This window comes from Embiotoca jacksoni, unplaced genomic scaffold (assembly GCF_022577435.1).
Source record: "Embiotoca jacksoni isolate LCO1_2020_lvr unplaced genomic scaffold, fEmbJac1.0.p SCAF_18, whole genome shotgun sequence".
Lineage (NCBI taxonomy): Eukaryota > Metazoa > Chordata > Actinopteri > Embiotocidae > Embiotoca > Embiotoca jacksoni.
In genome coordinates, this window is record NW_027185318.1 from 6,731,302 (window position 1) to 6,759,264 (window position 27,963).

At 42.0% G+C, this 27,963-nt stretch overlaps 2 protein-coding genes across 6 annotated transcripts in view; both read right to left on the reverse strand.

Moving 5' to 3' along the window:
* msrab (methionine sulfoxide reductase Ab) overlaps positions 1–14,707 on the reverse strand; it is a 46,883-nt gene extending 32,176 nt beyond the window's left edge. For 2 of the 5 annotated variants that reach the window (XM_069152420.1, XM_069152423.1), the window contains exon 1: positions 193–272. Coding sequence is in view for 2 of the 5 variants with exons in the window: in XM_069152417.1 (XP_069008518.1) it covers positions 193–376 (184 nt within the window). In the remaining 3 variants the exon portion in view is untranslated. Of the gene's footprint in view, positions 1–192; positions 409–14,689 lie in introns of those variants that run through there. The other 3 variants (XM_069152425.1, XM_069152417.1, XM_069152419.1) reach the window with 3 other exon arrangements.
* A 4,374-nt stretch (positions 14,708–19,081) lies between these two features.
* On the reverse strand, positions 19,082–27,956 carry ythdf2 (YTH N6-methyladenosine RNA binding protein F2). The gene is made up of 6 exons (XM_069152416.1): positions 27,674–27,956; positions 27,378–27,402; positions 25,847–25,926; positions 22,917–24,611; positions 20,965–21,030; positions 19,082–20,594 (listed from the first exon to the last, which is right to left on the reverse strand). Exons 1-6 carry the CDS (start codon positions 27,698–27,700, stop codon positions 20,571–20,573), a joined length of 1,917 nt encoding a protein of 638 aa, XP_069008517.1. The 5' UTR covers positions 27,701–27,956; the 3' UTR covers positions 19,082–20,570.
* Between the last annotated feature and the right edge of the window lie 7 nt (positions 27,957–27,963).

A 27,963-nucleotide genomic window follows, 5' to 3' on the forward strand; every position in this document is an offset into this window, starting at 1 on the left:
AATTGTTTCATAACTCAATAACAACTTTGCATTATTAAATTCCGCTGCACTTATTATATGTCTGAATAATGTGCCTGCTTGCTGTCATTACTTGGGCACCAGCGCGGAACAGTTCACCAGGTGTCCTGCTGCGCAAACTCCCACCGCTTTACAAACTTTGCCCCCCCCACCCCCGCCTCGCCTGTTATTTACCTGCCACGACCATTTTCTCCTCCCTTCCTCTCAGAGCGCGGTCTTTGCTCGGCAGCTGAGTCTTATCTGTCATCGTATCAGCCACAGCGAGCGACGCGTAAACTAGAAGGAGCCCCAAGGTGCGTGTTTGTGTTTGGGGAAACAACTGAGAGGAGGACGGCAGCGTCTTCCGGGATGCCTCCATGCTCACGCGCTCTTTACGTCCTCTTACGTCTTCCGCGGCGGCGCACGAGGCGACGCACGGATGGGGTGGAGAGAGAGAGAGAGAGAGAGAGAGAGAGAGAGAGAGAGAGACGGCCATCGATATGAATATTCATCGTGCGTGGGCAACGTCGTGCACTGCATATTAACTAGTCAAGGGGTTAATATGACTTTGGCACAAAAGCCTGCAGAGCACCGTGTGCGGGAACGAAATTAAATTTAAATAAATATCCGCGGTGTTCAGCATGCAAATGAGCACTCGCCCAATTATCAGCCCTCATTCTGTGGGAGGTGCTTCTGGTAGGACCAGGTTGGAATATGGCTGTGTAGTATGGTTAGGTTTCCCTTTGTGGTTCATTTTGCACCAAGGAATGTGTTGGTCGGGGTTAACGGGAAGGAGTAACAGCTTGAGGACTCCACTGTTAATAGCCTACGAAACGGCTCTGCATCATGTTTTATATATTAAAGAGCGTCTGTAAATAAAACAATGGTAACGCTCCTGTGAACACAACAATACTGACCAAATCACAGGTTCATATTCTGACATCATTTGATATATTTGCTCCACGCTACTGAATGCCTCTTTCTCTTTTACGCTGACAAAAAAAAAAGAAGAAAAAAGTATCCTGTGCGTATATGTAGCAACACCTGAGGCGTGAGGTAAAACAGCATTAAGGGACATTCATCATGTCAGGAGGTGCCGTTCATGACGTTAAGATTTGCAGAAAGATTCAAGTTCCTAATCTAAAATTTCCAAGCAAGTCATATTAATCATCCGAGAACTGCATCGCTGAATGTTGATGTCTTGGATCAGAAGCTGATATAGGCTACATGTAATATGGACAAAAGAGAGACAGAGAAATGAGCAGTGTTCAAACAAGTGATAGAAAATCAGTCACAACATTAAAACAAAATTTATTAATTATTTAAGTTATTTTTGGAGTAAGAATTCTGCCTGTTTTTGTAAACTGAATTTCTTTTGCATTGAGACTGCTGGTTGATCCAAACAAGGCATTTTGGGACACGACTGTGGACTCTTGGGAAACTGTAAGAGATGTATTTCACTATTTTCTGATGTTTTACAGACTAAACTGTTTAATGCATGAAGTAAATCACTAGTTTACCCTAAACAAGAGTCACTAAGAATCACTGTGGCCTATAGCGGAAAACACAAAGTGGCTGTAACAGCCACGGTTGGCATGCTGAAATGCACCTTAATTGATCAAATAAAGGCAAATCCCACAAAACTATTTAGACTATCGACCTAAAAAAGCCACTCAAGAGTCGCAGGCCTGCACCAGTCAGGAAGCAGATTTTACTGCGTTCTGATTTTTACTTCTACTTCTACTACAGTCAGACTGAGCGATGTGATAGCAATGTCGATGATTATCTACGTGTGGGAACTTAAAACATTCTTGTGTGTGCTCTGAGCCAGATGATGAGAGTAACAAAGAATTTAGGGCATTGTTCCTCTATCCTGCAAGCCAGAATAACATCACACCCTGCTGCAATCCTCCTTTCCTTCCTCTCTTCTTCTCTCTTCCTTTTTCTCTCTCTCTTATCTGCTGGGGAAATGAAGCTCAATCACCTGCGGAGGAGCTGAGGGCGGCACAGGGGACTTTGCAATGCAAATGCCAGGTAATTACCCGAAAGCTAGGAGAGTGGAAGCACACAGATGAAAATAGAGAAGGCAGAGGGTGAGCGAGCGATAGAAAAAGATGAACCGAACACCGGGTTCACATGCCTGTTGATGCAGGATGATTGGGGTGTCTTGGGGAGGGGGCGCGGGGATGCAGAAGAGGGAAGGGGAGGTGAACAGAACCACATGGATGGACGGGAACTACATACTGTACATATAGAAAGCTCATGTTGTGTGTTAATTTTCTCCACGTACATGCATACGTTTCTCTAACCAACGCTCAATAAAACTGTTTTCCTGATTCCCGGCTGTATGCTGTGGTGGAGGAATGCTTTACTTGTAATTTAGAGGAATATCTGGGGTGAGAAAAAGCAAGATTTTTGTGCAGTAGTTTGTAGAGGAGTGTGTATGGATGCGCTTGGACTCGTTTGCGCCTGGGTGCTTGTGTGCATGTATGGGCATGTGCGCGTGAGACTGTGTGCACCGGTGTGTGCATGCTCTCTAATGGGCACTTGTAGTGCATGTGCGTGAATGTGGTGGGTGATTGCATATGTTGGTGTGTGGTTTGTGTGTTGTAGCGGAGGATTTAGCGACATGCCAGCCTGCAGCTGTTTGATTGTCAGCGAGTGAGAGCGAAGAGATGTGCAGATGTGAGTGAGTATCAAAGAGATTATGAAATGACCTGGAATTAAACACTGCAGTAGACTTTAACTGGGTGTCACTGCATGTCAAGCCCTATCTTTTGCATGGGAAATGGTTGCAGAGCCAGACGATGGCAGTTTTGATGGCAGTAATGCAATTTTATTCAATAAGGCAAAATCCTTATTTGTAATTCAATACAGGACCCCCGCATTTGTTTGTTTGATTGTTTGCGTGTTTATGGAAGATATCACCAAGCAATAGTGTGACTCACAAGCAGTTTGCACCTCAACTCAATAGCTGGGTCTGATTAACATCTGAACAGAACAGGAGCCAGCCAACCAGAAAACTGTTTTGGCGATTTAGTGTAATTGTGGCTTTGCTAAAGTCTCACTTCGCCTAATTAGAATAATAAATCATGCCGCCTCGTTGTTTTCAAAGGGCCCTCCATCGTCTCGCCGAAGCAGGTGGGATTGTGGGATGGTGTGAAAAAACAAAGGGTTTGATTGCTCTGCTGAAGCTACAGTCAGTTAAAAGCAACGTGGCGCTCTCTGGGGATTCATATTCAAAAGTAAGCCGTATCAATTCATAGACCAGAGTGGGAAAAAGCGAACTTGACAAATTTTGATTCATATGCTGGCCCATGCTTGACTTCACTTGACATAAATCACTTGGCTCATTGGAAAATGGAGAGAAGAGATGGGGGCTTGTTTGAATGACATGAAAGACTGACGGGGAGATTGCATGGTGGTACTTCTCCAAGATGTTTGTTGTATATTTCAGTTGATTCCAACAGGAAAGTAAATACACAATCTGCAGAGGCCGCATTATGTTAAATCAGGTGGCCTTGTAATGTAACATCCTCTCTCTCCCCTCTTCTCCCTCATTTTAGTGAACTTTACTGACACGAAGAACAAAGTCAGTAACCATAAACCCAATTATAAATGATCTGGCAAAGTCTAGAGAATATTACCCATAACGCCTGCAACTACTATTATTTTAATTACTGACTTATTTGCAGATTACTGTCAACATTCATGTGTTTTGTCAAAAAGATGTCAGAAAATAGAGATAATGTCCAACTTAGTTCCCCTAAATGTCTTGTTTTGTCTGACCAGAAATCCAAAAGCAAAAGATATTCATATTACCAGCATTACAAGACAAAGACAGTTAGAAACACATTCAAGTTTTAAAAGCTTGAACAACATTTTTTGGCCTTTTTGCTTAAACTCTCACTGGCAGATCAAGTTATTGAGTAATCGATTAATCAAAAGAATAGTTTCAAATCTAGGAACAATATGTGTTCAAAGGAGAGAAAAAAAAAAAAAAAAAAAACGGTAGAAGTAAAGAAGTATTGTTGTTGATGAATAATAAATACTATATATATTCTTGTTGTGACAGATGAACCTGAATTTCTGTGAAGTGTGTTCTGTCAGCTTTGAGTTCAACTGTGAGAACTTTTCAGAGTGAACGAGGAAGTGCATCTCTGTCTCAACCTTTTCCGTTGAACAGTGATTACCCACTGTATATGCACTCGTTGCTTGTGTATTCTTCTCGTCTGACAGTCCCGGAGTCTGTACACTGTATACTCGGTCGGGATGCGCCTGTGCTTCTGAGGAGATAGCCTGCCAATTTGCGGTCTCTCTTTGGAGGCATGTAGCATATCGTTTCAGTGGTTCAAATAATTAGATTGAATTTGTTCAGTGATTTTTGGTTCATTGTAAAACATTTGTAGTGTAAGCTGTGCTTACGTTGTAAATCTGGAGAGCTCTTACAACTTAATACTTTATATGGCATTACAGGGATCGTTAATATTTTCAGCTATAACTACTTTTTCAGCTGCAGTTATTATTATTTGGTTCTTCTCATAAACCACCCTGCACTCTTTGGAAAACTGGATCTGTGTTGGGTGTTTGTGACAAAATGTCATGCCTCTGTTGAGGCCTTCTTTTCGGTTGCGTATACAGTTCTGTAGCTGGGGAAATCGCATGGTCTTAATTGTACTCCAAGTGTATGTATTTTTCAATTGTAACTAAGGTGTCCTACATGCATCTTTTGGACCATTTACTTCAGCTTCAAGTTGTTTTTTGGTTGTTTTTTTTTAGGCACATCATTGTTTAAGTTATATTCATTGTATGTATTTGTTGAATTAGATACGTTTCCTTTTACACAAATTCTTTGACAGAAATATTGACATAATTGAAATATTTCCACCTCATCTCAATTTTAAAGTGATTTGCTAAATTTCTCTGACTTTTTTCTTCTCGTCCTTTTTTTTTTTTAATCATTTTTCTCTTTTGCACATTAATTATTGCATTTTTATGAATTCATGGCTGTTAGAACTTTTGATACTGAGAGAGATACTGGCAGAGGGAGCGGAAAGATAAACGCAGAGAAACCAAGGAGGGGGGATTTGAAGCGAGCTGAGTGCAGCTATGTAACACCAGTCCACTTCCTCTCCCTCTCGCCTTGGCGCTCCACCCATGCTAAGAGTGGCTCGGCTAAGCTACTCTTGCCCTACATACAGCCTAAACAGCAGATTACTGAGTGTCCCTCTAATCCTATGCACCAGGGCATGTGCCACTGTCACCATGCACCAACCACCCAATCGCCCTGCAGCCACCGTCACAGTCCCTGCTGTTCTGTTAGCTGTGTTAACACCCCCCCCATACCCCTCCACCTCACCCAACTTCAATCCATAACATCTCCTCTGTTTCTGTTTTTGGTCAGTCATTTTGGATTGTTGGTTTTACTTCTATCCGAATAAAGCACACTGGAAGCAGAGATATCAAAATACCTCATTGCACTTGCTTCTCTTCCTCTCTCGCTCTCTTCCTGTCTTCCCTAGCAACACCCTGTCCCATCCTCATGCTCCCCGTGCCCCCCACCCTCTCCCAGTTTTAACCTCCTCATGACCACCTGGCACGGGATAGCTTCCCTCAGTCCCTCAGCCTCACCTAAACCACCAGGCCTGAGATTAGGGTTAATCTGGACCTTGTGTCATCCTGCATATATCCACCACCCCCACAGCCCCATTCTTTCCTCCCTTCCTCCCTCCCTCCTCTTTACCAAAGAGGCTTTGGTTTAAAATCCTTTATTGTGAACCCCCGCTCCCTTTGCAGTGTCTTTCTGCCTGCTGCCAACTGCAACTTTTCCCTCCCGCACTACATTCTCAGCCAATCCTTAAACAGATACTGGTAGAACCTGTCCCCGAGCTATACTGGTTAAGAGATGCAAGCAAAGGATTTTTTTTCATTGTCTCTCCCTTCAGAATAAATTTGGAATTAGGCAAGAACTGTCAACTTTTGCACACGCACTACGCTGAAAGGAAATTCTTGCTTGTATCGTATGAGCATGCGGTAATATATGGCTATTCAAGTGTGCATTTTGTATAAAGAGTTGCTGCGTGCATGTTAACATGTTTATATGATTGCGTGAGAATGCTCGTTCAATTCATATGTACAATGAAATTAGACGAGAGTCTGAAAAATTCATCCTCTACCTTTCCCAGTCACCCAACCCCCAGTACATTTAGCTAGCCGTGCTCCTCTGGTCCTCTCACCCCGAGGATAGAGTGAAGGCACGGAGGCCCGAGTTGGATGAAGAGACGCCACAATGGTGCAGAGAGCAAAGACGCGGAGAGAACGAAGACAAAAAGAGAGAATGAAGACAAAAAAAAGGGGGGAAAGATACAAAACACTAAAGCCCCTTTCTATTTTTTTTTTTTTTTTGTCTCTGGAAATAAATGGCAAATTCCCCCTCCAGCAAAGTCTCCTGTCTTGAGTTGAAAGGCCAAGAAAAAGCATTTGGCAGACAGATACTGGTAGAAAAGGAGAGTGAGAGGTAAGGAGATGTAGGCCAGTCATAAAGGGTCTTCATATAAGGGGAAGAGAGAAAGACCCCTTGAGCACGAGAACCTGCATGAGTTGGACACTTTAATGATAAAACAGCATGGAGGATACCGAAGTGATCAAAAGATGCTGAGTTTATAATGTTAATGTCAAATTCCTTGTGTAATCATAATCAGCCAATTTGTTGAGCACTGTTTAATTTCCATCTGATCACACAATGTCGGCTCATTTATTAAAACGAAGGCACACGTGTAATGTAATGATTATTTATAGGGATTATTCACATGATTCCCAGCATACCGGAGGTTCCTCAATCCTCCAAGGGAGACGGAGACACACACACACACACACACACACGCACACACACACACACACACACACACACACACACACACACACACACCTCCCTCGAACACAAACACACACGTAATACGAACTTGATGATATTATTATTCATGTAGCAGTCTTTAATACATGAGGTAGGACGGGATGCTAAAGGTCCTCTAAATGGATTAGGAATATGGAATCCCGGTGCACGAGCAGGGCGATGCAGGAGTGACTGGCGGAGTGAGAGTGAATGATTAAAGGGTAGAGAACATGCTGAGAAAGGGAAAAGTCTGAGAGTGAGGGGAACAACGAAGAATGTTCAAACTGCAAAATGTCCACATGCAGAGAGCAAGGAGGAGAGAGCGAGCGATGTAGTTAATGGATGTAAATTAATTGCTGTCATGTGGATTCTGATCCCAATAAATCAGGGTCAGTGTGGTCTCCCGTGCCATCTCTCCATGGCTAGGAAAAGGCAGGAGGGAGCCTTGATCTGATACACTGAGACACACAGTGGCACACACACATTATATAAATATGTATGTAAAGTCACAAAAACGCACGCACACAGACACCTATGCAAATGTTAAGCATGTACTTATAAAGGGCTGAACTAGAAATACAAGAAATATTGATAAACGTGATAATCCTCATGCAATTTGTAACGGGGATCAGACGAAGCGTTGTTCATGAATACATACAAATTATGACTAATCATATTAGCTGAAATGAAATATGCAAAACAGGAAAAAGTTGTTTGCTGACTGAAATCATAGAGAAATAAAAGTGGTGTCATACAAAGTAAGTTACTGAAGGACTCCTAGGTCATGAAACTGTGTAATATAATCGGCCAACATGTGACATTTTGGATTCCTTTGCCATAAGATCCCTTTCATCATGACAAGCTTTTAAAAACTCACCTCGAGTCCAAACATAATACTGGGTGCCAACTAGTGCAGACCTTTCTGGGTTCTAAATGCAATGTGGTCCAATGAATTAGCCATGCTTATTACTGAAAATTACCACTGTGCTTTCTGCTTAACTAGGCTGCAAAATTGATTTACCTTATTTCCCCAGTCTATGACCATCACAAAGACATCCTGTTATTATGAGGGCTGTGAGTATTATTGTGTGCGTTAATCAGAAAATACGTGAACCATGTATTTTAATTACAAATCATACAAGGGCAATTTTAAAAACAAAAGCTTTTATAAAAAAAAGATCATAATGTGTATTAAAAGAAGCTGCCACGCTGCAACAACACTAAGTTGCAATCCGAAAAAAAAACCTGCCACTGCTGATGTTAATGTGACCATATTTAAAAAAAAAAACACACACACACATTTCATTCATTAGCCTTTACAGTACAGTGCACCCCATATTATATACTGTACACTGTGTTTTCTTTGATACGGTATGCCCCAAAGCAAATCACTCATGTTCAAACAATAATATCTGAACATGAGAAAAATGGTGCAAAATGGGAAGTAGGTCACATAGCTATTTATTTGACAAAAAGGGATGGGGGTGGGGAACTGGGGCATGGAGTATGCAGAGGCAGCAGCGAAAGGGAAGGTTTTTGGGAACACAGATTAGATATTGAGAGTTTGCGTGAGAGTGACTGAACGTGCATTCGGTCGACCTGGAGGTAAAGTTACAAGCTCATTGAAGAACTGTTTGACCATTAAGAAAAAAAGGCTTCCTGCTGACATGATAATGTATATTTAAATATTACAAACCGTGCGCACACGCAACAAAACAAAACAAAACACCCTCGTCACGGGCTCCATTGCCTACTTTAGTTAAATTGAAACTGATATTGCAGTCACCGGACCAAATCAGCACAACTGACACAGAGAGTGTCAGCAACATTGATCAGCTGTCAATGAACAGGCCGGCTATCCCCCCACCCCACCCCTGACACAACAAAACGCACACACGCACTGCTGAGCTGCGTGTATCGCCACTGATATTTACAGAGCAAATACCCAAAATCCACATAACCTACTGTAAATACGTGTATTTCCCTGCATGGACACCCACACACTCGTAAGCTCTCTGGCTTCTTCCTGATCCTGTTTAAATCCCGTCATCACTGAACATCATGTCTGTATGATTTGCAAGTGCTCGAAGGCCATATACCTCTGTGCTCCCCGCTGACCTGCGGTGCTAAATGCTTCAGCTTATCTAGAAATGCACTTAAGGACAGTGAGGATGCATTCGCTCATAGACTTCGGTTCACAGACCTCCAGGCCAGAATTATGTCTTTGTAGAAAACTGGGATGATCGTATATGTTTGTCAAAAAAAATAAATAAATAAAGTTTTCAATGAAAATATGATGTCGTGCTGTTGTTACATAAAAATAAATTCCAATGATGAATTGCAAATTTTTTGATGAATTTTTTTTTTTTAAACCAAAGAAAAAGTGCAATTCTCCTGATGTAAACATGAAGCCGTAATTCTGATGCAATGTGCAACCTCCAAAACCGAAATAGACGTGCGAAAAACAAAGTTAAAAAAAATTCTCCAAGGTGAATTTTTAAAACGACTTAACATAATCAAAATATTTTGAATAATTAGAACAGAAGTCATAAACATGAATGTATTTCATGTGGTACATAAAATAACACTTCATGCAACAAATCAATCCGTGGGGTTTATGTGGCCTATTTGCATATTGACAAACTATCTACTGTATGTACTCTCAACACAAACTAGACAATCTGCGCAGACTGCGCTGAGGACCTGTAAAGCCACATTAACACATGAGAGAGGCTCTGGAGCACCAGTCTTTTCTAATGACTCGATAATCCGACCCAAATGCTGCCTGCTTGCTAATCTCTCCATCAGATTACCAAACTAGGGAAGAGCACTGCCTATTTGTCCCAGCCTGTCTCTCTCTGTCTTCCTGCCTGTCTGTCTCTCCCGGCTTGTCTCTTTGTATAATCTCTTGCTTGCTTCTTTCTCCTTGTATTTCTCTGTATGATAAAAATTGGATGCTTGGCTCTCTGTGATCTTCCTCGCTGTCTGCTGGTTAGGGTTGCATGCCTGTTTGCCCGCTCTCATCCTCACACGTACAAGCTTTTAAAATGGAGGACGGGGTGGTAGGACATCAAAATGCAGTTGCAAATCTCCTTTGTATTGTCATGCCGACATTCGCCGGGGTAAACATGCCTGATAAAAACATAGACCCAGTACAGTACGCATGAAATGTGTGGCATTTAATTTATGCCCACAAAAATAAAGTTCAAACTTTCACCAAGAAATAGACATAAAAAATATTTGACACAAATTAGAAAATTGTATTCCAAAAAAACAAAACAAAGCAAAATATAATTATTTTTTTTGTTCATGCCTCAATTTAAGCCACCTTCACTTCAGATTCAATTGTAAAAAAAAATAAAAATCCATCTCTCCAGCCCTCACAAATGGAAGGCCAAGCTGTCTCGTATCGTTCCACCCCGGAGCTACGCTGCAACAGTATTGTGCATTTCATGGAAACAGATGTAAACTAATGTCATATTTGTCACACATCAACCAAGTTTGATTCTATACGTTAAATATAAAACACTGACATTGTTTTCTGCCTGCAAGACCCCACAAAACGTCTCTTTGATTTTACAGGAAACCCTCTATCTCTGCCTCTGTGTGTCTGTGTGTGTGTGTGTGTGTGTGTGTGTGTGTGTGTGTGTGTGTGTGTGTGTGTGTGTGTGTGTGTACATCCGTGTTGCGCCTGCATGTTTATGCATGCATTTGTGTGTGTTTGGGGTCTTGTGAGTGTCTGTTTTACTGTAACCTCAACTGATGTCGACAGTCTGCAAAAAACTTTTAACATTTAGCGTTTCGCAAAATAACGCTTGACGCAGCTAATTCGAATTGAACGTGTCTTGTGAATTATTCCTATATATCTGGCAATTCGTGCAGATTCAGTGTCACACACTAGAGACAGATCGTATTTTCCATAAAAAATGATCTATCAAATTCTAGGACATTTTATTCCATCAGAGTATGTAATTCCGTGTGATATTTAAAACAGATATTTTACGCTTTTGGTAAAAATGGAGATCAAAGGGTGGGAAGTAAATGTGTGTCAAATTGCTACCGTGGAGACATTCAGCCGTTTTAGCCTGCACGGTTTTGGAAATTCCTGACAAATATCCCAGTGACCCAAACCGTACGATTCTCACTTCCAGGATCACTTGAAACTATATTATTACTTCTGATTGCGACGAAACATAAGTAAATCCCAATCAACGTGCACTGAACATAGAAAGCATTGCAGCAACTGTGATTTGTAATCAGCTCAACAGCCAGTATTTGTACATCGTGTCTTTTTGAGTGTTCATTATCGTTAAAAAAAAATTGTAGCGGTGTTTTTAAATGTATTACTATATAGATAGAAATTTGTTTTATTTGAAAAAATATATCTACAATTTCTTTAGCTGCGACATGTAGCACTGGAGATCAAATATGACAACAGTGTGGCATAGGTCTAAACAGTTCGAGAAAAAAAATGGTGAAACTCAGAGTGACAGCCATTATAAGAAAAAAAAAAAAAAAAAAAAAAGTAGAATACAATGGGATAAGTCAAAACATGAACACATAAAAAAATATATATACTCAAACAGGACGGATCTCTCTGCATAGATGTGACAGTTGAAGATGTCGACACATTTCAAAATAATGAGAAAGGTTAGGAGCGGGGATATCGGGATGAGCTAAGTGGTGAAGTGAGGCATGAGACGGGGAAAGAGCAATGGAGTGCTGGAGGAAGCGAGAGATGGAAAAGGATTGGTAATACACGCAAAAAAAAAAAAAAAAAAAAAAAAAAAAAGAGAGAGGTGAGGTGGTCCCTGGTAGATTCAGAGCTGTTAGTGGACGAGTGTGTGTGTGTGTGTGTGCGTGTGCGTGTGCACGTGAGTGAGAGTTTGAGTGGGGAGAAAGAGAAGAGGAGAATGGGGGGGGGAGGGGGGAGGAGTGTTAGTGTGGCTGTCCATTTCCTGGGATCAGCTGATGGCCGCGGATGATGGAGCGAAGGAGGGTCAAGGGTCAAAGCCTTGCATTGTCAGCCTAGCCTCGCTCTCCCGTGGGGTTCCCTCCTTCCCTCCCTGCCGCCCTCCCTCCCTCTCTCCCTCCCTCCCTCCCCCGGCCCCCCTCCTCCACCCATCCCCTGCTGCCTCTGCCACATTTACATACATTTATCAACACCGTGCGGTCGGTCGTCGTGGCTCGCCAGGAGAGAGGTTGCTGGCCGGCTACCCCCTGCAGTCTACGGCGCTGCAGCTCACGCACTCATCGCAAAGTCATATTTGTAAGCATTTCATATTGTGTCCGGGCACTGGTGCGTTCTGTGTGTGTGTGTGTGTGCATCTGCATTAAATGTGTGTGTGCTGTATATCTGGGCAAATTTGTGTCTCCGTGCACATCTACATGTATGTGTGTGTGTGTGTGTGTGTGTGTGCAGGACAAGACAAGGCCTCCCATCCCCTCCCCCCCACCACCGAGTATTAGGCCTACCCTCCTCACCCTTCACCCCCCCCTTCCTATCCCCCCCCCCCCCCACACACACACACACACCTCCCCCCACTTTGCCTGTGTAATCCCTGCCAGCTGGCCCTGTTGGCTAATCCCTCTGCACTGATCAGCTGGGCCACGCATCCAGTACGGGACAGGACAGGGACAGGGGCAGATAGGGGCGGGACGCTCTATATGTATGTGTGTGTGTGTGTGTGTGTGTGTGTGTGTGTGTGTGTGTCTGCATGTGTGTTTGTGTGCGTGTGTGTGTGTGTGTGTGTGTGTGTGAGGTGGGGGGTGGTGTCGACCAGAAAGCATAAATTGAAGCCCGTGCCTTCGCCTCGGCGCAGTGTGTCTGTGTGTGAGCCAGTTGCCTGTTCCTCCTCGTCCGTCCATCCCTTATCTCTCTCCTTCTCCTCTTTCTCCCTTGGATCCTTATACATATATACCTACCTGGCTTATATATGTATATTTTACATTTTGGGCTTTTTTTTTTTTTTTTGTCTTCCTTTTTGGTTTTGTCTTGAGCAGATCCAAATGGATTTTTTTTTTTTTTTTCTGATGGTGGTGCCTGGGTAGAATTTAGCTGATTTTTTTTTTTTTTTTTTTTTTTTCCTGCTACCCTCTCCTCTCTCCCCCGACTGCATGCGTGACACCTGCCTGCCTCCCGTCCCTTCAGCCCCCTTGTCCGCCATCCCACCACCACCACCCCCCCCTCCCACCCCGTGTGCCTGCACCCCTGCTCTTCTAAACCCACAAGGACCTTCACAGGATGGAGCTGCGCAGTCACAGCTACAACTACAGCAACAACAATAACAAAACCAAGACCGAGGACCTGAAGGAGGAAATACTCCGCAGCTTCTCTGCTATTTTTTTTGCCTCATCTTTAGAGAGGAAGGATATATTTGATCTGAGAAAAAAAAAAAAAAAAAACGTGTTCTGTTTGTGCTCCAGTAATATTCTACAGGGTTAAATAGAAAGGAATTAAGCACAGTGGTCAAGTTTAAAAAAAAAGAAAAAACAAAAAAGAGGGATTTCAGGTGTAACACCAGCAGTTTTTCGTGAGACTCTTTCGTAATGGCAAAGAAGCAAAAATGTGTCCTCGTGTTTTTGCTTTGTGCCAAACATTAGCATGCTAAATTCATTTATTTGCATATTATTAATCACAGGCTGGAGATTGTTGTTATTTAGATCCTGTTTTCCAGTCTGTACATGGCTATAGTTACATGCGCAGAGTGCACACACAGAGAGAGAGAGAGAGAGAGAGAGAGAGAGAGAAAACACAGTACAGAAGAGATGGAGAGTGGGAGGGAGAGAGGGAGGGAGGGGAAGGGGGAGATAACGACACAGCTTTACCAACTGTAATGAAGAACTGCTTGGTCTGGTTAAAGCGTACCGAGCTCCTAACCAGGAACAGTGGAGGCAGTGCTGTGGTGAGGATCAGGCATAGCGATGCATCGCAGTGTGTTCTCATAAATATCTAGCCGTCATCCTTTGTTTTGCTCTGAGGGGGGAAGATGGTCTGCAGGAATGGTAGCAATCAGGTAGCTGGGCTGCTGCTGTCTTTATGGTGCAACAAAGGTAGCCTTGCTCGCTCGCTCTATCTCACTCCGTTTCTCTGCGCTCTCCTCTCTCCGTGGTGCTTTTTTTAATGATGTGTCCTAGTACGCGTATACAGTCGTAATGGTGTGAATCCTGCTTTGATGTTCACCAGATGTAAATTTATTTTTGTCACATTTTGTTGCTGGTAACCCTTTCGTGCTCCTTGACAAACCTGAGCATGAATTTACACACTGTGGACTGTTCAAACAGAGGAACCACAATGTCATCGGTTTGTATCGTATGTCTTTTTTTTTTTTTTCCTTTCTTTCTTTCTTTTCTGTATTGTCTGTGTAGAAAACGCGTTTTCATTGCAAAAGGGAGGATGCACGTTAGTGTGGGATTAGCATGCGATGTACTTTGACGTGTGAAAGGACCGCATAGCCGCCTCTGAGCCCACAGGGATGAGAGATCACAGGTGAGGAGAGGGGAATGAGAAAGTCAACCGATGGACTGAAGTAATACACAAGTATGATGCTCCTTTAAGACTGAGAAAGTGATAGTGTTTACAGCAAAATGTGCAAAATGGCTTGAGAACAAGAACAGAAAGGAGGGAAAGTATTAAAAGCATGGTAAGTGACCCGATCTGACCAGAATATGAAAAGTAGCCGCAAACGTTTTGGAAGTTTCGGGTTTGAGCTCTTTGTGTTCACAGTGGACCTTGATTTAATTTCAATACAATTAAGGCACGCGGTGAATGCCAAGAGAGAAGCCACAGTCTTCGCTCACCTGACAGACCAGGATAAAGCCGCTCCAGGACAGGAGAGTGGCGCTGACGACTGCACAGATGGACGTTCCCCACAATCCTATGAGATTAACAGGGGAAGCAGGAGAACGAGCATTAGGCAAAGTTACAGGACGGTGACCCAAGACGGGTGCACAGATCAGTCAACGCAGTCCAGAGAGCATGTGTGATTAAGACGTAGCAGAGATAAAGACACCGTAATCACTGGCCTCCAAAGTCTGCTGAGTCTACTAATATACTGGTTTCCATAATGTAAGAACAGACAGAGCCGTAGGCAGCCTACCGGTGTCGGTCCTGTGGCCAAATTGACAGAGGGATCACACTAGGGGGATTTGCCATGTGGTGACAGAGGGCCACTTCAAAGGTCTGTGTGTTTACGCATGAGCGTACACTTGCCCCGTCTGAGAGGAAGATGAAAAACAGGGTGAAAATGCTATGAGGGCATAATGTGTTGCTGGAGAATCGTTGGTTTTATTCAGTTCTGCCATCAGGCCCATCATAAAATGTTACAACCTCCTGAATCATTCTCATGCATGCTGATTTATTCAATTTTCAACGATCCCTTTTACATTATCATCCATACTCTGAAAATATGGCTTTTACTCAATGAAATTCTTCTTTTTTTTTTTTTTTTTTTTTTGCTTCTGAGTTTTTAGTATCACACCTTTGTTTGTGTTTTTGTTCTGCCAAAAAAAAAGTGTCAATAAAGACGTCATGTCACGGACCACATTTCTATTTGTACTATCTAATATTTCTTTTCAAAGTAAAAAAAAAAAAAAAAAAAAAAAAATCCAAAAGCACCATCAAGTAATTTAAATAATGAGCATCACTTCTACTCCTATAATCACAGAGCTGCATCAAATGATTCAAGCTGGAAATTGCTGTAGGCAACAGAGATGCGAGTTGACCTACATCTCGGATGATGGAGGCGGAATACGCAAAAAAAAAAAAAAGTGAATTTTTCTGTAGATTCCTTTCGAGCTATTTCGCTTACCGCTGTGGCTCTAAATTCTAGATTTGTTTATAAGGATATAGTCAGACTAGAAATATGACTCTGTGTTTATTACAGATTTTTTTTTTTTTTTTTTTTGGTATAAAATCATCACTAAAACAAATCAGGAGCGATGTATCAGGTCGAAATATAAAATAGAAACACAAAGGGTATCCTTTTAGAATATAGTCTCCATCAAACGAGACGCAATACGCTTCTTTTGTTGATATAGTAGCGAATGACGTTTCATTATTGCCCGTCATCCCCACACAATTAGAGCATGCACAGGGGCAAGAGTGCCACATATGTTACGACAGAGGTCATCAACTGTTTTCCGGCCCCTTTGCCATGTCTACACATTATGCATTTTCAAAAGTCCCAATACAATGGGGAGGCTAGGAGGAGTGAGGTGGGGGTAGCACTCAATATATCAACAGTGCGGGACCCCCTGGCGATGGAGAGCAGGTGACCGCATATAGACCCCCCTCACGTGATAAAAACATTCATCATCGTGACATATTCTTATTCCTAAGTAGCCTACATATTTTTTTTTTAAATTTTTTTTTTTTTTTTGCTGCAACCGCTTTCCGTTATGACACCAAATAATGTAAAAACAATTATAATGCTGATGACAGGTGAGAAATTAAAGGATATTAAGAAGAGAAATATTTCCGTTCAATGTTAAAAGTTTTTCTTTTAAATGATATACTTATTTTAACATGTCATTTAAAAAAAAAAAAATTTTTTTTTTTTAGGGCGCTTAATGTATGAAATACATGTAAAATGTGATCAAGTAACTGCAACCAGTGAGGAGCATTAACATTATTACATTTTTATCTGTCAAAAAAAGAAAGCAGTCCACACATTCTTGGGTTACATTAGAAGTGTTTTTCAACACAACGTTTATCTTTTCCTTTTGAGGCAGGTTTTCTGAAACAAAAATGCGCGAAAAGGGAGAAGGAATCTAATTTAGTCATGTAAATAGAGGTCGGGTTGGCGACATGGTGAAGCGTCACTAATGGAAGAAAGAGATGGATGCGTTATGATAATGAGGGGAAAATAAAGCAGAACCATGACCTTGCAGTGCAATATGAACCCGCAGACACAACGGATTTCACTTGCAGCTCTCTCACTGAACATCACTTTCTGCGAGGAAATAACAACAGAAATGACTTCAAATATTTGGCCTGCGTGAGAGAAATCCAGGCTCATATTTGAAATGTTAAAACGAGTAATAGCGTAATCCCTTAAATCAGCGAACAAATAAGAGCACTCGTTTGATTTCTCACTGGGTTCTTCCGTGTAGCTTTTATTTATTCTTCAAAATTTGGATCTGAATTAAGAGTTTACTAAACTTAACGAGAAGAGACCGCCTGACGATGATTCAAGTAGGGATTTAGTCGACATGTCGAGTTTCTGCAAGCGAGAAAAGAAATAAATCCCTTACAAGCACACGCACCATAACTGTGGGGCATTTTTTTTTGTTTTCTTCCTCTCACCACAATAAAGTAACTTGTTTTCTTTCTCCATCTTCTCAGTGCATTTAGCTTCATGTGCGCCACGAGATGCGACTGCGTGCTGACATCCTCCTCATCCTCCTCCTCCTCCTCCACTTTCGTCCCGTTTTCTCTTTCTTCTCCTGCACCGTCTCGGTATGGCCGATATATATCTGCCTGTGTTAGACGGGCCCGCTCATTTGCATCCCAGGAGGGGCTAAAAGACGTCCCCCGGAGACGCTGCAGATAAGGGTCACAGGAGATCCCCTCGAGGCGTCGTGTTTGCCACGCACCCTCCGCGCAGACGACGACACGTGCCGTCGACCTCCCCTCTCGACAGCCGCGCACGACACGCACGGCACGGCACGCACGCGCGCACATGCGGTACTCTCGTGGAGACCTCCCCCCCCCGCACTCGAGTCCCAAACAGCTGAGTGATGCTCGCCCGTTATCGTCTCATCAACTATTTCCCCTTCTTTTCAGGATAAGCCGCTCTTTCTTACTTGAATTATTATTATGATGATTATTATGCAGCCATGTTAAGGCCATCTTTGAGTAGATTTCTTTTGAGTTTTTTTTTTAATTTTTTTTATAGGCCTACCAGACGGGATGCAGGAGAGAATGATAGACATCCCTTCATCTGGACTGTTTTATTTTTTATTTATTTTTTTTTTTTAGGCCAAAGCTTCATTTGCATCACTTGCATTTCCTATGAATTAAAGTCAGGCATTATTTTTGATAAACTACCATACAGACTATCTAAATTCAGACGGAGATTAAAAACGGGGATTATTGCGTTGCTTTGGAAAGCAATTAAATGATTGAATATCAGATTTGTTTTTTTTTTATGTTTGTACTTATACTGATGGCATACAAACCAATTTAACATTAGAAAACGGTATTAGACTGCAATGTGTTTAGAGGCTTGTAAGTTGCGTCTCTTTACAAGAGACGGTAGGTTGTTTAAATTTGGTGTTAGGGACCAGTTTTTCAGTTTTAAAGGCAAAATTGAAATGTAGATTTCCTTTGTTGGTGGCGTTTTAGGCCACATAAACCCATTAAATAAATAAATAAATAAATGAGTAAGATGACCTACAGGACACAGCATTGATGATTAATGGATTGTTTTTAGAAACACATTTTTACTATTTTTCCAGTCTGTGATAAAAGGCAGAGCTTTGATTTATCAAAAAAAATAAATAAAAAAAACCAAAACATATTTCAGACCAAATGTGGCTCCAGAAGGCCTCGATGCTGGGACCTGTTTAGGAAAAGCAGTCTGAGGAAGCTGAGCTTTAGTGAAGACCTATAGTCTGTGGTGAAGAGGAAAAAGAACAGCAGTAAATAGTCCTGTGTCGCCCTCTTGTGGCCACTACGTTCACTACAGCGCATCTGACGAAGACAGAAAATGGCGGACTGCAGAACATTTGTACTCTCAAGACGAAACAGGTGAATGCATTTTAAACGGACATCACATTTTCACAACGTTTAGGTCAAGCTCTGCCTTATCTTTTGGCGTGCTGCACCCGTTTCGATAATACTCGGTGTTTGCAAACCTAATGTTTTTGCTCGCCATTTGATGAAGAACATTGGTCCGAAGTCAAACCTGATCAGGTCCAAACTAACAACCATATATCAACTTGAAATACACAACACAGACCTTTACCAAATATTAGTTCAGCAGGGTACTTTAGTGGAGCCTGGCGCCGCAACAAATGAAACAAGGTAAAAACACATTTTACTGCATGCCTACATCCCAACAGATATTTAATATATTATGAAATATACATCCCACCTGCTGTAAGGAAGAGGACAACTCAAATAGACAGGTACAACATGCCACCCATGTGACTATGTGAAACCGGCCAATGAGGAGAAGAACCCACATGTGACTTTGTGGAGCATCTTTATTATGCCACAAATAAAAGCCAGTAGTTCTGAAAGAGGACCTTGCGATTTTGTACTCACCAACAATGACATTCTGAAAAATGGTCGAAGCTGATTGTGATTTTATAGCATGTAAGGTTGGCAGAGTGGAAACGGGAACCCGGGAGTGTGGAGGACAAGGCGGGTTTGGAAAGTAGAAAGGGAAGAAATGCAAAGTACTATGGTGTGAAGTGAAGTCTGAATGGGGGAGCAGACAGGTTGCACATGAAGGTTTAGCAGAAAAAAACCCAACAACAACAACAACAAAAAAAAAAACATTCATTCATAATCGCATGTGGGGAAAAAGAAAAAAAAAGGAAGATGCACAGACGCGCTGCACGACAAAACTGCTTTCCACAGTCAAACAAGGGGAATGCACACAGTTCTGCTGAATATACCACATTTATTACTTTTGAACTGATTAATAGAAAGAGTGGGGGCAAGGCCACTCGCATCACTGTCTTTAGAAAAACGGAGGAAGGAGAGAGAGAGAGAAAAAAAAAAGAAAAAAAAAAAGAAAGCAGCCCATAGCAACAATGAATTAACTTGTCCAAGAGAAAGAAACAAAAAGAGGGTAAATTAAGTCCAATGAAGACTTAACAGAGGGCCCCAACTTTTTAGACCATGAAATTATACAGCGAGCAAGGCTCATCAACTTAACATTTCTTCTGCTCTCAAACACTTGACCCCCTTCCCTACTCTTCCTCTCCAGATGCCCCTGACCCTACCTCCCCCACACACTTCATCCAACTCATGGGAAAACAAAACATAGAGGGCCTTTCTGAACATCTGCAGTCCGCTCAAACAAACACATGGCAAGCATGTACAAAAGATTCAGGAGTGAGTGTAGTTGGCACCCTCCTACGATGAAAATCCGCCGGGTCCTGGTTGAAGATTTGAGCATCCTCAGAAGACAGAAGTGGGGGTGGGGTTGGGGTGGGAGGGGGCGGTGGGGGTGGGGTGGGGGGTTACAAAGAAAATGAGACAAACTGCCCATTCTTCACGTTGGGACACTATTATTAGCCAACACTACAAATTTCTATTGGATTTGTGTGTTTTGTGTGAAAATTACAGACTTGCTCTTGGACCATAAAAACAGAGGATGATCCTTTTGGGGAGAAAAAAAAAAAAAAAAAAAAAGAAGAAGGAAAAAGCAGCATACAAGGGAAAAAGCATATGTAGTGGAATGGGGTGGGGCAAAAAAGATTTCACCTAAGGATGCTATGCATTTAGTTGTAGTCCTATGAATAATCGTTTCCTTTTCTTTTTACTACAAGTTCGAAGTAAGTCTTTAAAGTCAAAAGAAATCAAAGTCTTCATTTAGTTTTTTTGTCCTTTGTTAATTCCTCACCCCTATTAGAATTTCTTAGAGAGATCTGGATGTAATGATGTAATGGGGTGGACAGGGCTTTAGGGGGGGCCATTGCAGTCTTTTGACCAAAGCACCAACTGTTACTTGACTCGTCCTTGGCGCTCCTGGAACAAAATCAAAAGAAAGAAATTACACCACACAAAATAATGACAGATGACTGAGTGACACAGATCCCCCCCCCTCCCCCAAGTTCCTCCTGTTTGTTATTTCATAGAGGCAAATGTGCACAGAGCCCTTGAGGGCATCTACTATTAATGACATTCAATGAATTACAACCACAGGGCTCTTGTTGATGTTTAAAAGGAAACTCGATAAGCTTTGGACGCTTCACATCTCAACAGTGTTTAACTACTAAAGTTTTAAGATATGACAAAATATCAAGTACACAGAGCATTTGAAACATGTCAAGTGGGACCGTCTCTAAGTATTAAAATAACTGCATCAGAATATGACTGGAAAGATGGGGCAAGTTACCTGAAGCCTGTAATGACTCCTGTTGCTTGGGTTGCTGGGATATGGCTCACTGCCTTGGACCTCCACCTGTCACACATAGGAGTGAAAACTGAGTGTATCTGACGGATTTCACATTCAAACAGACAAGCGTTCTTGCTTAAAATGAGATCTTTGGAACAAATTTGACCTAAAAGTTAACTCGGAAACGAGCCTAGAATTTTTAAACGGCACAGGATTTTGGTAAGAGATTGGAAACGTAACAGTAAACTCAACAAGTCAGGATGGAAAGTTAAAATGTACTTTACAACACTGCCTACAGAAGAAAAAAAAAAATAATAAAAAAAAAAAAATAATAATTTGGCAGACATGCCAAAACTAAAATGTCACTTTACTCTTTTAGCCTGTGATAAATCTGAGCCTACCATGTATAATTAACAACGTGTGCCTTTGGATAAAGACTTTAGGTACTTGAAGTTTCATATTCCGGCAGATCTGACCCTTTTGTTCTCAGCTATGCAAATAAACAGCCCGTTTTTACTGCTACCAACAACCAATGATCACTCAGGATCTCTCGTCTGAAAGCAAATCAAGAAAACAAGTCTTTCGGACAAACAATTCAGCACAGTTTTGGAAATCTGCTGGTTTGGCATTTTAAGGTGGTATACATAAATATGGCCATATAAAAAAAAAAAACCAACAACAATGGAAATGGGATGTTGTATTTCTTAAATGAAAGCCTTAAAAAGAACACTGTTGCAAAATCCTTTAACTATTTAAATAACTGTTAAGCACTGCATAATTATAGGTGCTGCATTTGTTCTTGTACAGATGTCTTGCCATCAAGCGCGACAACGCAAGAAGTAGAAGTCAGTGTACCCAGCAAAATCTTACAGAAACTGAACATTTTGAAATAGAGATGCTAATCAAATCGGTTTCTGGAGCTCATGGATCCAGGCTTTTAAGCACTAGACGGTGACCTTTAGGCAGCATATTGTTTTGTGACTTTAACAAGCAAGACACTTTGAGCAAACTTCCAACTAAACAAAGACAATGGAACAAAAAAAAAACCCAAAAAAACATACCACCAATAAACACCTACAAAAGGCCAACTTACGAAAGGTTATTAAGCTGCCGTGTTAAGACTTTAAGGTAATATAGCATCTAATTTGTCCTGCTGTGAAGTCAAAAGGTTGCAAAATGTGTAACAACTGTGCAAAACAAAGACGCAGTATCTTTTTCAAAATTAAAAGACGAAAGGCAAATAGATATCTCCATATTTTTAGAACTGCAGTTGACGTGGGCTTTTCTGCTTGTTCATGAGATTGATGGTGACAGCTCTACACAGAATAAGATTTTAATACCAAAAAAAGAGCATGAGGACATAAGGGGGAAAAAAAAAAAAGAAGAATTCATTTCCCACAGCTTCAGTAGGCTGCACACAAGATACCACCGATAAAGCTGTCAAAATGAAACGTCTAAACCACAACACCCAAAAATAAATTGGATTTTCAGACATGTTCTCATGCTATTTACTGAATATTTCTATTTTATATTTAAAAATATATATATATTTATACTTTTGGGTAAATATCATGAGGTAATGATTTCTTGTGTTCATTCCTGTGTGTTGTGCTATTCTGTTTAAAAACCACATGACATAAGAGTCATAACAGGTAGAAAACATGATACCACAGTGAAAAACTGAAAACAAAGAAGTCACAAAATATCCTAATGCCTATAATGCCATCAAATTCTTTTCAAAGATCTCAATCCAGCTGTAAATCCTTGAAACTTCACTGTATCCCTTTTTTTAATGCAAAAAGCAATGTTGTAAATGCACAAGCATCCAAATAGACTTCATACCCTACAACTTTTTTTCAAAACAAGTTAAAGAGAATTCTTTTTCTTTCTTTTTTTTTTTTCCCCCACTCATCTCTTTTATAATTTACTTTATCCAGCAGTAACTTTGTTACCTTTTTAACACACTCTTCCTCCTCCTGACGCTTCTCGTAGTGAGAAAAGTCATCGAAGATGGAAGTGGTGTGTTTATATCCAGCGATGATCTTTAGCACCTGCCTGGCCTTGTCCAGTGGCACCTCCTGTGTGTCCCGAGAGTTGGTCACTGGCTTATTTTCGTTGTTCTCCAGTCGAATGTGCCTCAGCTGACTGTTGGGAACGTCCTTAACAAAGATCCAGCGCACATCAAAACGACCCTTCCACTTGTCCTGCGACCACACGCCAGCAGACGTGTTGTAGTCCACGGGTGAGCGCATCTCTGCCACACCACAGAAGTGACCGCTCCCATTGACACTGAACAGAAGATAAAGCGGCCCTTTGCCACCCAGTGAACGGTAAGCCGCATCGAGCCTCTTGTTGCCGTGCTCCGTGCTGCACCAGATGTTATACTTGATGGAGCGGTGGATGTCATCCTCCGAGTAGCTCTTGATGATGAACACCCGGCCCTGCTTGGGATTCCAGTCAAAGTCCTTGGGGTTGTAATTGTTGACCATGCGCAACTTCTCTAAAACTGGGTGAGGCTCAGACGGGACCCCAGTCACCACACCCACACCAGAAGAGGTGGGAGGTGACTGGCCTGCACCACTCCCACTGGCATCCCCAAATCCATTTGCCCGGTTCCGTGGAGGCACCCAGCGAGTAGGTTGAGAAGGTTGCTGCTGTTGGTTTGGTGGAGGAGGACCTTGGGAGAGAGGAGGCTGGGGCATCTGAGCCATACCTGGCTGCCCACTGGGTGGAAGCTGATGCTGCCCCATCTGGGAGACAGGTTGAACGAGCTGTCCGTTGCTCAGGGGCATTTGTGGGTTCCCTGCAGCAGTAGCTCCGGGCTGTGGGGAAGCCTGATTTGGGGGCTGCCCATTGCTTGGAATAGGGGGCACCTGCTGAGGAGTGGCAGCCTTAGGCATGCTGCCCTTGTTGTCCCAGGTGCCGATGTCCATGTTGTGTTTAATGGGCGGAGGAGGCAAATTAGCACCAGCCATGCCACCCTTGGTTTTAAGCTTGGGTTGAGGCTTGGCTGGCTTGCTGGCAATATCTGCCCAGGAGGCGGGCTTGGCAGGGGCAATAGAGACAGGAGGCATGCTGGGAGGTCCTACAGATGATACAGGACCAAGGGGACCCCCACCAGGTAAGCCAGAGCCAACCACCTTAGGAGCCATGTCCCCGTTGCCACCAGGTGCAGCACCACCGATCTTAAGCCCAGCCATGCCCTGGTCAAGGCTGTTCATACCGGGTGCCTTGTTGAGGGGCTCATTGGCAGCAGGTGCAAATGGGGACTGTCCATCAATCATGGCACCCCCAAGTGAGCTGGGGGCATAGGCATAGCTGCTGCTGTAGCCAGAGCTTTGCGGCGTCCCCGTCTGTCCCTGAGAGCTGCTGTTGCCCCATGCCGAGAAGTCGATGCCACTGGGGAAAAAGTTGAAGCCGTGCTGGCCTAGGAATGGGTTACTCCCCAGTGGGCCTGGCTGGCCAAACATAGCGTCCGGGAGGTAGTGGGGTTCCCCATTGCTCAGCTGTCCATAGGAGGCCAGGTAAGGCATGGGAGGGTCCCCACCTGTGGACCATGCTGCCTCATTTAGGGAGTAGGAAAATCCTATGGAGGGGCTGTAGTAGCTGGGCATGTACGAGTCCGACATGGCCGTATAGGCATTGCTCTAAATAGAAAAAGAAGTAGATTTAGTGACAAAACGTAAAGAAAAAAAAAGTTATTTGCAACAGCACCCGTTCTTAATTGCCAATTCAACATAATTGCTGACATTAACAGTAAACATTAGTTTCTTTTATACACTTATATACCTTGTTCTTATAGATCCAAAAAGTCAGACCAAGTTAAAGTTATCATTGTCATTACACATCAAAGATCCACCACGCAGTAATGATCTACAACAACCCTGCTTTCCTAGTATCCCCCCTTTCTAATATAATCTATAAATACATGTCACTGAACAATCAACTATGTTAATTCCTCGTTTATACTCTTGAACAAAAGGATGCTGCAATCTTCAGAGTAGAGAAAAATACAGGCTCCATGATTTTCCTCTACAACCCAGTTGACAGTGTGTCATTTACTACACAAGGGGAACTCCATAAACCACACAGTAAAGAAAAATAAAGTCCAAGGCCAATGAAAATAAGATGGTCAACAGAAATGTTCATTCTTGTTGCACATCCTTACGGGTTTCTTGCGTTTCATAGTAATGCAAAAAGCAAGCTTCTAAAAAGGCCTAAAGGCCAGTGAAATAAGTTAGTCCACAGATGTACTGGGAGAGAATTCTCCTGTAGTTGTTTACCGAAAAACCAGCTACAAAGCTTTTCCGAGAAATAAACCAACTTTAAAAGATTTATGTTTGATATTGCGAAAATAAATTCTGTAACTGGTCAACAGATCTTTGTACACATTTGTTTTCTTCCAAAAGACCCGATTTGTCACATGTGCAACTATGTTCGGTTTACACAACACTGGAATAAACCCACATCTGAAATATAATATCCAAAAATACATCCAACAGTATATTAAATGCAGCATGTCAAGAACAAATATCAACTTTCCATTAGGGATGTTGTGAGCCAAACTACAAGATTGGTATCAGGATGAATCACTCCTCTATACATTATTCCAGATGATGACACCATCATTATTGTTGACTCATCATGTGCTCCTTATATTATAGCCACTTATTTTCCTTCGATAAATATACACAATGACTGTCCAAGCATCCACACTTAATGTGGTTACACAGAACGCCAACTACTGAAAAACCTGTGGATTTCGTCGACACATTTATGATTAACCCAAAACAAAATCCAGAGGGCGCGTCAGTCATTGATGATACGAGCGATTCAATTAAAAAGGAAGCAAAATGTGGGCAAACACCGGTCAAATGCTTACCTGTCTGGCCTGAGTATTCAGGTAAGGCTCAAACTCATCGTCATTCAAAGTATCCTTTTGGGTCACAGCTCCGTTTTGCACTGAAAAAAAAACCAAACAACACCGATGTAAATAGAGCGAACAGGTTTTTGTGCGACTCCACAATTGTGAGAGGTAAGACTAGGGCTGTGAAACATGGGACACAAAACAAAAAAGTCAAATATAACCGTTTGCCAAAATATCTCGCGTCGTTATTCTCGAGATGATTATTGTTGCTTTTTCACAATACAATTGTTGATAAGTAAATTATCAACGATATGGGCATAATGACTAAGTGGGTAAATAATAAGACACCACTTTATTGTCACGCAGCTTTTTAAAAAACCGGAGGGGGAAAAAAAACTTCAATTATGTGCTCACAAGATTAAAATCGAGCCTCATCACGATATCATAAAAAAAAAAAGTCAATATATCACCCAGGTCAATTTACATCATCATCATCACTCGTTACATAAGAAACCCACTCCCTGAAAATTTGTTATCACTGATAGGGGTAGAAAAAAAACACAACCAACAACCCCGAGCATGATAACAGCTCAATTTGCTCCAGATTACAGAGTAAAAGGAAAACCTGCTGCCAAACTTTAACTTTTTTTTGTGTGTGTGTTTTGTGGAGGGGGTAAAGGGGGGTAGTTTGAACTGCTAAGTGACGTTTCAAGAGCCTATTTTGTGCTCCCAAGTTCAGAGGAGATCTCTCGGTTATTAGGTGACGTTTAAAACTACGTTTGATCCCACGAGACTCTTTGTAGGCCGCGGAAGAAACGCAGAGAGAAAAAAAACAAAAAAAACAACAAGCCGCGCTTAAAATAAACGTGATCCAACATTACAAGCGTGGAGATTTGTCTCCGTTTGGACACAGGAAGAAAAAGAAAAAAAAAAAGCATGTCGGGAAAAGACGTGTCGTTTTTGTGTGTGTGTGTGTGTGTGTGGTGGGGGGGTTTATGTTAGCAACCAGCTAACGTTAGCAGGCTAGCGTCTCCCCCATGTTAACGAGCGCCAAGAGTCGGCTAACATTAGCCGGAGCGGCCAGGCGTGCACCTGTAGCGGCGTTAACACCGCAAAAATATAAATATATATATATAGAGAGACGTGACAGATACAGAGAGAGTATAACCAGCGTCTTATCGCACCTGTTTGGGATAATATATATATATTTTAAAAAAAAAGAAGCGTTGCGAGTACCAAACCAGGAAAAGGATGTCGGCGTGTGTCACGTTACCATTTAACGGCGGCTAGTAGCTTCGATGCTACACCGTAACGATCGTAATATTTACAGAATAAATACAGATTTTGTGTTTTAATTTTATTTATTTTTTTTGGGGGGGGAGAAGAAAGCTAAAAAAAAAAAAAAAAGGGACAACCAGCTACAATCCGCGCACGTAAGATTTCCAAAGCGGCACGTTTAAAAAAAAAAAAAAAAAAAAAATCCGCATTCAACTCGGAGTCGATAAAAAAAAAAAAAACGTCAAGGACCGTGTTTGTTTGTTCTTACCTTTATTAGCTTGGCCTTTCGGTCTCTGGATTGGGTCCAGGTGATTCATGAAGGTTTGATTTATGAGAAGAGAGGAAGGGGAAAAAAAAAAAAATAGATGAAGGAGATAATATTTTTTCAGCAGTCAAGTTTTCCCCTCTTTTTTTTTTTTTTTAGCAGGTGGTCGAGGCCTACTCCGCTAACCGAGCCGCAGCCGCTGCCTCGGGAGCTAAAAATGCTAAATCCTCGCTAGCCGTCGCGATGCTTTTGGAGAAATTTGGCCCTCGTTAAATGTTTCAGAAAATACCTCTTTTTACCTGTTCGAGAAGGCTGCTGGCTGACATGTCTCTTTTTTTTTTTTTTTTTTTTTTTTTTGTTTTTTTTTCCCCCCCGGAGCCTGTGTAAATTTTTTTTTTTTTTTTTTTTTTTTAAACTCCTTAAAATAAAAGCGGCAGGGTGTAGAATTTTTTTTGTCCTAGCTATGGAAGAGTTTCAAGCCAAGCGCCCCTTATCTCTCTACAGAGCCTTGGTTTCTACACAATGGCGGGCTGCAGTTTGCTTGACAGTCTCCTCAACATGGCTGGGGCGGCCCTCGTCGAAAAAAAAA

Coding starts and splice junctions, on each gene's coding strand:
- ythdf2 (XM_069152416.1), bottom strand. CDS start 27,700: ATGTCAGCCAGCAGCCTTCTCGAACAG. Junction 27,403..27,673: donor CCAGCAGCCTTCTCGAACAG/GTAAAAAGAGGT, acceptor GACCCAATCCAG/AGACCGAAAGGCCAAGCTAA. Junction 20,595..20,964: donor GGAGTCATTACAGGCTTCAG/GTAACTTGCCCC, acceptor ATTTTGTTCCAG/GAGCGCCAAGGACGAGTCAA.